This window comes from Alosa sapidissima, chromosome 24, assembly GCF_018492685.1.
Source record: "Alosa sapidissima isolate fAloSap1 chromosome 24, fAloSap1.pri, whole genome shotgun sequence".
Lineage (NCBI taxonomy): Eukaryota > Metazoa > Chordata > Actinopteri > Clupeiformes > Clupeidae > Alosa > Alosa sapidissima.
Window position 1 is genome coordinate 22150741 of NC_055980.1, and position 12006 is coordinate 22162746.

The 12006-nt window shown below is 41.1% G+C and overlaps 2 protein-coding genes across 2 annotated transcripts; one reads left to right on the top strand and one right to left on the bottom strand.

The window, feature by feature from the left end:
- Nucleotides 1–92: 92 nt before the first annotated feature.
- On the bottom strand, nt 93–3402 carry g6pc1a.2 (glucose-6-phosphatase catalytic subunit 1a, tandem duplicate 2). Its single transcript, XM_042081921.1, has 5 exons — nt 3092–3402; nt 2656–2762; nt 2073–2184; nt 1510–1625; nt 93–1105 (listed from the first exon to the last, which is right to left on the bottom strand). Exons 1-5 carry the CDS (start codon nt 3319–3321, stop codon nt 606–608), a joined length of 1065 nt encoding a protein of 354 aa, XP_041937855.1. The 5' UTR covers nt 3322–3402; the 3' UTR covers nt 93–605.
- A 2254-nt stretch (nt 3403–5656) lies between these two features.
- Nucleotides 5657–11836, top strand: LOC121699622 (glucose-6-phosphatase catalytic subunit 1-like). Its single transcript, XM_042081925.1, has 5 exons — nt 5657–6133; nt 6582–6691; nt 7264–7369; nt 9097–9212; nt 10212–11836. The coding sequence occupies exons 1-5, from the start codon at nt 5916–5918 to the stop codon at nt 10715–10717; spliced, it is 1056 nt and encodes a 351-aa protein (XP_041937859.1). The 5' UTR covers nt 5657–5915; the 3' UTR covers nt 10718–11836.
- The last annotated feature ends 170 nt before the right edge of the window (nt 11837–12006 follow it).

The following is a 12006-nucleotide window of genomic DNA, read 5'->3' on the forward strand; positions in this document are numbered from 1 at the left end:
TCTACCCATTAGAGCATACTTGTGTGAATGTGGTCGTGTGTGAATTGTGTGTGTGTGTGAGGGACAGGGGCAATTGTATACTCTACACAGTATTAGTATTTTAAAATATTTTATTACAAATAGCCTAACATAATTTCAAAAATATAATTTACAGAGTTACAGAGAACAGATACAAAAAAATATGAAAATTCACAAAACAAAATGTAAATTTTTTCCATTTTTTGAAAAATAGTAATTTGTGCTTTTTCCTTAACCTTCGATATTAATCCCTTACATTAAGAATGTTGGGCTTAGATGCCAAACCCACCATTGCACAAAAAACAGTATAACAAACACATGTAATTTAATTATGTGTAATCAACTGCAGGACTCAAAATAGTCCTTTAATAGCCTGATGGCTTCAAGAGTACTTCTTTAGCAAGTGCTATCTGAACTCCCTCAGCCATTACCCTTAACAGTCACTTTATTTCCAAGACAAAAAGTTCTTAATAAATATGTGTTTTGTTTTCCATTCCGGCTTTGTCCTGGAATGTGAAGCACCGGTGAAACACTGCCTTGACAATGTGATCCAGAATGCCTCCCCGTTGCTATGGTTACCCGCTTCTTTAGAGCTGCTTTTTGCTCATGTTCATCAGACTTGAGACGCAGTAAGGGATGATGCTGACGGTTGCCAGGGGAACGGTGGCGCTCTTGCAGAAGGAGAGCAGGTAGAAGAGGGCGGCGGTGTGGGTGGGGGGCTTGATGGAGTCGAACAGGTGCAGCAGGAGCAGGGATGCAATGACGCATCCAGCCCTGTAGGTGGCGCCGCCGCTCTTCTTGGTCTCGGTGCGGAGGGGCGAGTGCAGGCCCAGGCCCAGGCCGAACAGGGTGCCCATGTTGCGCAGGAGGCTGGCGAAGGGCGTGCTGTCCATGTGCACCCAGGCCGGGTTGACGCAGTGGGTCTGGGCCTTCTCCAGGGTCCACAGCAGGTCAACGCCCACGGCCTTCAGCAGCACGTAGAAGCCCAAGGCGAAGGAGGTGAGGAAGAGCGTGACGCCAAAGTACTTCTTCATGCTGGCGCTGTAGATCCACTGCACTCGGTTGAAGGCCTCGGCCACAGCCATGCCTATAAAGAGACAGCAGACGGTCAGATTTATTGTTTGAATGGTCTTAACTGAATTGGCCGATTCTTCTTAATGTAGAGGGGGCTGCTGTGCTGTAGTTAGGTGTTACCTTATGGGTAAGGCTAGAATAAGCATTTAATGCTGTTGATATGGCAGGTTTAAAGAACAATAGTTGAATTAGTATTATTGAATTATTAATTATAAATAGAAGTTGAATTTACTGAATATACTGTTAATTTAATGTGTAACCAGATCATTAAAACAATCAAGATTAGGAGACTACAAGAAACAATCCTCAGATTGTTTCTTATAAACAACAATTGATAGTATCCTCGGTACTATGGATGTTAGTGAATTCTAATTCACAACCATTCACATTCTACACACACATTCTGCCGTGCCTCACCTGTGAAAACTCCAGCGAAGACTTGGTGAGGGAAGTGAGCCGCGATGAAGACCCTGGACAGACACACACACACCTGGACGACCCAGAAGAAGGTCCACAGGGCGCCGCGCAGATACCTACAGATCACAGGACAGGACGAGTGAGTAACAGGGAACTGTTTGTGGGGGTAACCTACCACATATGGGTTGATTTGAGAGGCACAGCTGTGCTATTGATATTTTTAGTCCCCTTTGCCGTTTGCAACTGTCTTTCTAGCTTGATTTAAAAGGCATGGAGTTCCTAAATGTGAACAATCCACTTTGCATCCATTTTTTTCTTTTATCTAACCTCATCTGATCAATCTAACCTCATCTGATCAATCTAAACTCATCTGATCAATCTAAACTCATCTGATCAATGGTTTAGTATGTTGACTGCATAACCTGAACATGCACATCATAAGGGTTTAGATCTCTATGGATTCAGATCAAGCTAATGAAATGTATATCTTTAGTACACTTTCAGTGAAAGTTCTGCGGGACCAGTTGTGAAGAGAAGCTAAATGCCTACTCTAGACTACTCACATGCCCTTGGTGGACGATCTCTTCTTCTTCTTGCTGAGTGTGATGGCGAGGATGGCGGTTACCATGGCGTAGTAGACTCCTGCTGCTCCCATGGCATGACCTGATGGACTTCCTGTAAGAACACATCCATGGTGAGTATTAACAACACAAACACCAGACAACACTCTCAAGCTGAAGACAATAACGTCTTTGTGCTAAAGCAGGATTTAAAAGTAATAGTTGGTACCATAAATATACGAGAAATATACCGTAGAAACAAACTAACTATCGCTCTGTGGAAAATGCCAGGGATATTTTAAAATTAAAGTAACTTGCTTTTGAATGTGGAAAATTAAATAAATAAGTAAATAAATTAAATTAAAAATAAAGCGTATTGAGCTGGGCAACAACACTGCCTATAGCTGTGCATTTGCTTTACACATGAAACAGTCAAAACAGTCAGCATGTAGAGAACCTTTCACAGGAGAGGGGCATGAGATTGGAACAAGAACTTGTTTTGTTTTAGAGAGACAGACAGAGATAGAGAGAAAGACAGATAAGAAACGAGAAAGAAACAGAGAGAGAGAGAGATTTCTGTACACACCTGGACCCGTCTCACAGGTCATGGGGTATTGCTCGATGTGCGGTTTTGAGTCACCGAAGTAGCTGGTTTCGTGCACCCACCAGTATGGCCGCTCTCCAAATAGAATCCTACAGGGACACCGAAAAAGACAAACACGTCAGGACCAAACAAGCCACTATTGATAAGGACGAAATGACACATGCAGCAAAGCGGCACAGAGCCGCATGGCTCTCAGATCAATGTGTTCAATAGAGTACGGCTTTCAGTTGAATGCAGAGGGTAAACGCATGCCATCTTGGATAATGAAATAATATTTGATTCTTTACAATAGCATGCAGCAAATTACATAGAAAAAATATAAATAAATAACTATCATTACTGCTGTTAAAATGGTTTGAAATGATTTAAAAATAGATTATGTTAAAATGGAGGCATTATGATAGTGAATCGCCCTCACCATTTGAAGACCAAGTTGAGCCAGTCTCCGATGACGGCCACCCAGATGAGCTTGATGCCGACCGACTCCTTCAGGTGGAACCAGAGGGGGAAGAACACGAAGAACGTGTTCCGCAGGTCCGCGGCCCAGGACACGAAGAGGAACCAGCCCTGGGCCTCCTTGTAGTTGGTCTGAAGGTACTCGGTGGTGTACACCCCATAACCCTGCATGTGGTCCATGAGCGTCGTCATAGTGATAGGGGCCTCCACACTCTGCGGCTAAGGACTTGTGGGGAAGAAGTGTGTCCTGTTGCTGCTTTGAAGGGAAGGATGGAGCACTGCTGTCCTCAGACCCATCCATCACTTGTTTTTATAGCCAAGGACCCACCACCTGAACGCATGCTGCCTCTGGTCTTTGGACTCTACACACGCAGTAAAAAAACACACACAGACTACTCGTGTGTGTGTGTGTGCGTGTGTGTGTGTGTTTGAGGTGGGGTGGGATTGGGGGGGGAGCCAGTTCTCACCAGGAAAAAAAGACCACACAAACAAGAACACGGGGGAACTAATATAGAAGGGGCGGCGTTAATCTGTCACTCTGTTAACTTCACGTTGACCACAGGATGAGATCTCTGCTCTCTTTCAGTAAACTTGACCTATTTTTGTGGGTCTTTCTTACTTAGAACTACAACAAGCAGTATTTATTTTATTTTATAATATTTTATTTATTTTAAAAGTAATTTGAATGGAATCCCATAGACATGCCCTTGGCTGTAAACCAGTGTTTCTCAAAGTGTGGTCGGGGACCACTGGTGGTCCGCAAGCTATCCTAAGTGGTCCACAAGCCGATGTGGTAAAATATAATATACAGTAGATGAGTTGTTTGCAATATTGAACTTTGTATGTAAATCCAAACAGTTCTGAAACACTACCTATGTAAGCTATGCCAGTTTAAATCATATGAATCCTCAGACACAATAAGCAAGGTGCAAAGACAATAAGCAAGGTGGTTCAGTGAGTAGGCCTATCGAGTAATATACTACTGTTGAAGTAGGTCTAATGTTTTTTACAGTTTTTTTGTTGTTTTAGCTAGGTAGTCCGTGATTTTTTTAAAATTGGTTTTAAGTGGTCCTTGGTCTGAAAAAGTTTGAGAAACACTGCTGTAAACCAATGGAATGTGCTTAAGGAGATGTGAGAACAAGCTGTCAGGACCATGTCATTAAATAGATTAGCAGTTGGTCTTATTTATAGTGTTAATCCATAACTAGAACACACAGTTACTGCAGATAGTAAAACTGTCTGCTTAGTGCCCACTATGAGGCAATCAGAAGGCTATTCAGAGATGGACAGAGGCCAGGGTTGATGGAATAACAATTGTCCACCTCATGGTGTAATTATGCAGGTGAATTGAGAATTTGAAGTTGAGTAATTTGAATAATTCAGTTCAATTCAATTTGATTAAATTCAAGACACTTTATCTATCCCTGAGAGACCATTTATTTAATTATTTTATTTAAGTCTAAGTCTAAGTCGTCTTATTACTTATCAGAATTTTTGCAAATTTTTGCAAATAAAATTGGTCTTTAATGAAATAAATCTATGTTTCCATCTGAACATATTTAATGGATAAGGAAACATTCTGATGTGAGAATGAATTGTATATATTCATGAGTCACACTCAGTTTGACCTGTAAGTCTAAATCAGGTAGCAATAGGCTATCTACAGTAGGCCTGTTCCACAGTCTGTTGTTACGTAATTCTTTGTCTGAAATTCAACATTTATGCATGCACTGCATGTCCGTACTGTAGTTAGTTACATAATTGAATCAATCATTAAGTGTTCTGCGCCTTATTCAGGAGATGCTGAAGATAAATACCCATAAAAACACAAAGGTTGAGGGTCTGTCAGGACTGCTTGGCATATGCACAATTCACCACTTTCACATGTAGTCCTACACAGCATGTGAATACATGTGCTATTGTCCGCTAGTCCAGACAGTTCATCTTGCATTCTCTGACAATAGGACTGATTGTTCTGTCCTTTTCAAAAATTATGGACTGTTTGATCTGAACAACCCAAAAAACAATGGTACCCCTGTGTATGAAATGTGCTTTATTACATGCCTCGCCTATGTATATTTGGTGTAACCTACAGGAGCATGACCTTTTTGGTCTCTTTTTAATGAGTTGGTCACTCTTTTAGTGGTATGCTCCAAGGAACAGGGCTGCCTGATGGACTCTCATGGAACGCTGCACATTAAAAACTTACACCATAGGGTGTCCCCAGTATGCTGAAAATTGACACAATGGGTTAAGCACCAATTTGTACGTTATGTTGCTTTAATTGCTTCTGCAACACTGACATTTACCAAACATTAATTTTAGGAAAGTACTTCTTTTAATTTATTCCACGTGCAACAGATACATGTTTAAATGTGGAAACATGCCCACCTCTGCACTAAGTACATGAATAAACATGGGCCCAGGGTTGAGAAGAGAACCTTTGATCTCTCTCCCCTCAAACTGACGTCATGCTCTGACGGAGGGTCAGCCAATCTCCACACCACCTCTCGACTTTATCAGTTCTGGCCTCACGGCTGGGGTGAAAGGTCAACTCGGGGGATACCTGAATGATCTGGTGAGCCTTGCAAACAGACTCGACCAGACACAAATAAAGTCCTGAAGTTGTAGGTATGCACAGACTGCACAAGTGAAGTGAAGCGAAGAACTACTCCTGGTTGTCGACCAGAGCTCCATCTTCACCAGGCGTCTGTAGCAGCCAAAGCCTGGATAAAGGCCACCTTTTCTGGGGTGATTCTGCCAGACCCCCCTGGGGGCCTCTTGCCATGGATCTTCTTCACAGCTGGGGGGTGAGCCTTGCAGTACACCTTCAAACAGACTATAAGTCGTACGAGAGCTGGTTCCAGTTTGCGTCCACGGTGGCTGACCTGCACACAGCCTACTTTGTATTGTTCCCCGTCTGGTTCCACCTGAGCAGTAAGGTCGGCATCAAGCTCATCTGGGTGGCTGTCATTGGGGACTGGTTCAACCTCGTCCTCAAGTGGTAAGTTGTGTCAGTAGAGGAGTATGTCTGATAGAAAAGCATTATGTGACGTATATGACCACACATTCCAACGACAAGAATTAACAAAACTACACAGTAGTTACATTACATTACATTTGGCTGATGCATTTTTAACCAAAGCGACTAACAACATGGTGAACAGTTTAAGTTTTAAAGCAATTCTCTCAACAATTTTAGGACAATTTAAAAACGGTAGAGTACAGTAAGAATAAGTGCATCAGTTCTCTTAACATGGTTGTATACAAGTTGCAGTTATTTGCAAGAGTATGTAGATAGATAGATAGATAGATACTTTATTGATCCCCAGGGGAAATTCAAGAATTAGAATAGAATTGCTAGAAATGTATTAGTAATAGGTATTTTTTTAAACACATGCAAGTATAAAAAATATTTTAAATGACTGTTCTATTCATTGTTCCACCCTCAGGGTTCTCTTTGGTGAAAGGCCCTACTGGTGGGTCCATGACACCAAGTTCTATGGTGCGGATGCAAGACCATCCTTGGATCAGTTCCCCATCACATGCGAAACAGGCCCAGGTACCAAGTATAGTTCCTCTGGCGCAAGACTTTTCCACAGATATCCATTGCTAAATGAGAAGAACCTTTGATCAAACTCCTACTCCTTGATCACGCTCACTGAGTCTGGCAGAGCTAATCTTTATCTTGATACTGTTTAACTTCCCATCTGCAGTACCACAATGAGCTGGTCACGATTGCTACAATATGTCATTCGTATCTTTTGGGGACTGCCCAGAATGCCTACCTTTAATTCATGACCCACATCAGGGACTGATAAAAGTAACTATGTCTGGACAAAAACCTTTGCCCTTTCAGTCTGAGCTGAGGCGGAAATCTGATAAAAGAAATTGCTCCAGTTTTATTTGAAAAAAATATTACTGTCAAGATTGGGTAAATCTTTTAGTAATTAATGCATTTTTATCATGCATCTTTGTAGTATTGAAGTAGTGTTGAAGTTAGCTGTGTGTTTATGTGCTTAGAAAACTCAAATGGACCAAGTGTGGAAGTAGTACTGCCTAGCCATGGCAACCACATATTTGAGCGTTCCAATTGATGCTATATTCTTGCTTCTTATTGGCTGTCTCACACAGGAAGTCCTTCGGGTCACGCCATGGGGGCTGCAGGGGTGTGGTGCGTGATGATAACAGCTGTTCTATCAATGGCTGCCAAGAAGAAACCACCCTTTCTGCTCTACAGGTGGGTCTATGGACATGGACGCTGGCCTTCTTACTGAGAATAGGTTTATACTGTAGGTTGAGCCAGTAGCCTATAGATGAGCATATTGGTTTTTGCAAAGGGTAATTGTACACACTCAATGTGATTAGTTCAGGGAATACCTCTTGTTTGTCCACCAAGATTAAATACTCCATATTGTTATCTCTTAAAGAGGACAATGAGGCCTCATGTCAGATTGATTTAATGTGCTATAATCAGGGTTGGGTAGTAACGGATTACATGTAATCTGGATTACGTAATCAGATTACAAAAATCAAGTAACTATAATATCAGCCCAGATTACAATAAGTAAATTGTGTAATCAGATTACAGTTACATTGTTGGGGATTACCTGATTACATTTTATCATGCAAACAATGCAACTTTTTTATGATAGCCTAGGTATCTTTTAATTTGACAAGCATTTCATTCGGATGTTCACTTTTTAGACTTTTTAAAGATATAGTTAAGAACAAAATTATTCATACCCCTGGCAAATATTGATTTTTCTCTTGACCAATATGTTTTTTCTTACTTAAAATGACACTTGCACATGCCAAAAGGTTGCAAGACAATGTGGTAAAAACATGGAATAAACAAAAAGTGTTTTTATCTTTTTTAACATTTTTATGAAAAATTGTGTGTTCAAAATTATTCATACCCTTTTTAAACAATCAAACAGTATTTATTTATCACCACAGCTCTCAAAATGGTTCATATAATACCCACCAAGCCTCTTCATGTCTCCACAATGATTGTAGACTGCACCTTTTTAGCAGCAATCTGGGTTTTGAGGCAGGAATGATTATTTGCCATCACTTTGACCTTGTGCTCACTTTTTTGACGGATTGAGATCCGCTCTTAAATGTTGATATTGTTCTCTGTTAACCATTTCTTGCCTTGTTTGGCTGTATGTTTTGGATCATTGTGTGGTTTAATGTTCAAATGCTGCCTTTTGGGGCAGCCATGGCCTACTGGTTAGGGCTTCGGCCTTTGGGCTTGCCAGTTCGACTTCACTAATTCACAGACTGGGATAAATGCAGAGACCAAATGTCCCTCACAGGATCAAAAGATATACTTACTTACTAACTTACATAGGCTACTATTGGGGCAGGTCTCTCGGCACACTGCCTGATCTTTTCCTCCTAATCTTAATGTAGCCAATCTCAAGCCATGTCCCTGGGTCAAAAAAATCCAGCGAAAGCTAAATTATTTGTCCAGGTGTACCCTTATAAAGCTTAAGCTGAGTTGTGCATGTTTGGAGAAGTGTGGAGAAGAAAAATAGAATGAGAATTCTTTAATCAATTCTGTGGTGGTGTATTTTACTTAATGGGCATATTTATTGAAGTAATCTAAAAGTAATCCTAAAGTAATCAGATTACATTACATGTTTTTGGTAATCCAACTGATTACGTTACTGATTACAAAAATTGCCATGTAATTTGTAGTCAGTAATGGATTACATTTCAAAGTAATCTGACCCAACCCTGGCTATAATTAATTCATTACAACTTTATTATGTCAATAATATATTAGTATAATTTATTTGTAATAATTTATCCTTACAAATAATATCCCTTTTTGAATGTTTATGTTGTCTTTGTGTAAGCGCTTTGAGAAGCTGTGTGTGCTAGAAAATGAGCTATAAATACTTACACACTTATTTAATGACTTTATTCATTTGAATTCTTTATCCGTTTCCGTGCAAGTATTTTGCAGGTTTCCCTGCTGGTCCTGTTCGTCCTGGTAGAGCTCATTGTGTGCATGTCCAGAGTGTACATGGCCGCCCACTTCCCTCATCAGGTCATCAGTGGAGTCATATCAGGTACGGAAGCACATCAGGGCCAAAAAGGGTTCGCTCCGCACCTATGACCTGTTATGATGTTGAGCCCATACGTAGTTCTGAAGAAAGCCTTCCATTTCGAACGTTTTAGTTGAGGACCTTGAATCTTCACCAAATTAAGCCCTTGTTAGTTACAGATTCAGCTATGATCTGGTGACTTCCTTGTGTGGTTACACTTTAGTTGACAGTATCAACATAAGAGTGACATTACACTGTTATGAACGTGTCATAAACAAGTCATAAACGTTTATGACATAACGCTTCTGTAATTAAGTGACATTCTGTTTTTGTCATAACAAGTTAGGGTTAGGATTAGGGTTAGAGATGTGTCTTGACAGTGTCATGTGTTCATGACAGTGTCATGTCACTCTTACGTCGATACTGTCTAGTAAAGTGTTTCCCTTTGTGTTTAGTGTGGTCTTGCATCAAGTTAACATAGTGCCATAGGTAGGGACATTGCTAATTACCATAAAACAGAAATAATGGCCATGACAGTATAAGCTAGTAACTCATGTTATGATAATGGCAACAAAGCTAGCTAGCTGTACGTTTAATAAATTAAAATCATTGGGAAGGCAAGAGCATTTTCCAACTTTAATAAAAGCCAATGTAGACCAGCTAGTTTTTGGAGGTATTCTGATTAAATAGCTCAATTTCCATATTTTCGGACACTCTTCTAATATTGATTGTTGCAATTCAAACACAAGCAAGTCCTCTTATTCAACCTAAACCACTCCCACGGTTCATTGATTGGTGTAGTATAGTGGATGATCAACCTAGCATCACACCAAAGCCTGGTGCTGTGTCCAAAACACCCACTCACTCACTACACAGTGAGTAACTCTGAAGTGCACTTCATTCACTAGTGAATAACTCTGAAGTGCATTATGTAGTGAATGGTTGGATGTTCCGAACACAGGGTTCCGCAGTTCTTTTTATAACCTAAGCGCTGCTCACCTTTGCTTGTATTTCCTCTGACAGGTCTCATTGTAGCTGAGGTGTTCTCCAGGGTGCAGTGGATCTACAGCGCCAGCATGAAGAAGTACTTTGGCGTCACGATCTTCCTCACCTCCTTCGCCGTGGGCTTCTACGTGCTGCTGAAGGCCGTGGGCGTTGACCTGCTGTGGACCCTGGAGAAGGCCCAGACCCACTGCGTCAACCCGGCCTGGGTGCACATGGACAGCACGCCCTTCGCCAGCCTCCTGCGCAACATGGGCACCCTGTTCGGCCTGGGCCTGGGCCTGCACTCGCCCCTCCGCACCGAGACCAAGAAAAACAGTGGTGCCACCTACAGGGCTGGATGTATCATAGCATCGTTACTCTTATGTTGGCTGCTGGACAATTTCACCTTCTCGTCAAAGAATCAAGAGCTGTTCTATCTGCTGTCGTTTTGCAAGAGTGCTGCCGCCATTTTAATACCTACTACTTTAGTGCCCTCTGGCCTGACAAGGCTACTGAACAGCAAAGGAGATGATAAGACACTGTAATCATGATATATAGGAGGAGATAGTTAAGTCTTGCGTCGGGAAATCTCATTGCAGTGAAAATTGCGAAATGTTTTAGAACACTGCAGAATCAGTGGTGTTTTTCACATTCATGGCAAGAAAAACACTTACATTGCACACTTCAATTTAGATAATCAGATTTAAGGGCCGTTCACACCAAAGACGATAACTGTAATGATAACGGCAAAAAAGTATTGTTCTAGCTAATATGAATAACGACGTCATTATAAACTATAACGATAATGATATAAAGAACGATATCATTGGGGATCACTTTCAGAACGATTTTGAGAACGATAAAAAGCTGAGAGCCAATCAGAATACATCAAATTTTAGCCATTACTGTACATTCATCAATACGAGGAGAGATTTTCCTTAACGTTGGTCAGTGTGGACGCTTTTATCGTTATAGTAATAGATAACTATCGTTCCTGGTGTGAACGACCCTTTACCGAGACGTGCTGGTGGTCATATCAGGACAAGGGGACCATTTCTCCGTTGAATTTTACCTCAGATACAAGCTCATTCCCCTGTACAACCTTAGCACCTTAATATCTACCGCTGCCAGTATTATTGAGTCGAGTTGAAATGATGTGGCATTCAAAAAAAAATAACAGAAAGATTAAGAGCAACCGTTCAATGGATGCTAAAGTGGCATTGGCTTTCATGTACTTCATCCTTTGTGTACAGTGTGTTATCTGTTTGTGTACAGTGTGTTATCTGAGCAGGAGCATATGCCCTTAGACTTACTCTTCTGGCCCTGTAAATATTCTCTTGTGCATGTGTGTGCTTGGTGCTGTGTTCCATAGTGTGCATAGTACATGTACAATACACGATGCATATGTGTAATGGGTATTTTGGGATGTGTGTGTGTGTGTGTGTGTGTGTGTGTGTGTGTATATGTGTGGTGTGTGTGTAGGTGTATGCATGAGTGTGTGTGTGGTGTGTGTGTATGTGTATACATGAGTGTATGTGTGTGTGTGTGTGTATGTATTGTAATGAATCCCTGTTGAGGTGTATAGGTGTGATGTGGACTGCATTTGTTTTACTTTGGGGTGTCATAAAGCATGCATTGCTAATAAAATAAAATGCTTTCATTAACTCAGCGTAAGTGTTTGTACGAGAAAGTCTTTAGGAATGACTTAGATATCCTCCCAATTCCATTGTTTGCAGGGAAAGGACTTTGAAACAAAACACTTTTATGCACTTGTTTGTGGCATTCCTAGGGTAGGTATCAGGGACCAGATGTGACCATTAGTGTTTATGACTCA

Coding starts and splice junctions, on each gene's coding strand:
- g6pc1a.2 (XM_042081921.1), bottom strand. CDS start 3,321: ATGACGACGCTCATGGACCACATGCAGGGTTATGGGGTGTACACCACC. Junction 1,626..2,072: donor AGATCGTCCACCAAGGGCAT/GTGAGTAGTCTA, acceptor TGTGATCTGTAG/GTATCTGCGCGGCGCCCTGT. Junction 1,106..1,509: donor CTTCGCTGGAGTTTTCACAG/GTGAGGCACGGC, acceptor GTCTCTTTATAG/GCATGGCTGTGGCCGAGGCC.
- LOC121699622 (XM_042081925.1), top strand. CDS start 5,916: ATGGATCTTCTTCACAGCTGGGGGGTGAGCCTTGCAGTACACCTTCAA. Junction 6,134..6,581: donor TTCAACCTCGTCCTCAAGTG/GTAAGTTGTGTC, acceptor TTCCACCCTCAG/GGTTCTCTTTGGTGAAAGGC. Junction 7,370..9,096: donor CCACCCTTTCTGCTCTACAG/GTGGGTCTATGG, acceptor TTTCCGTGCAAG/TATTTTGCAGGTTTCCCTGC.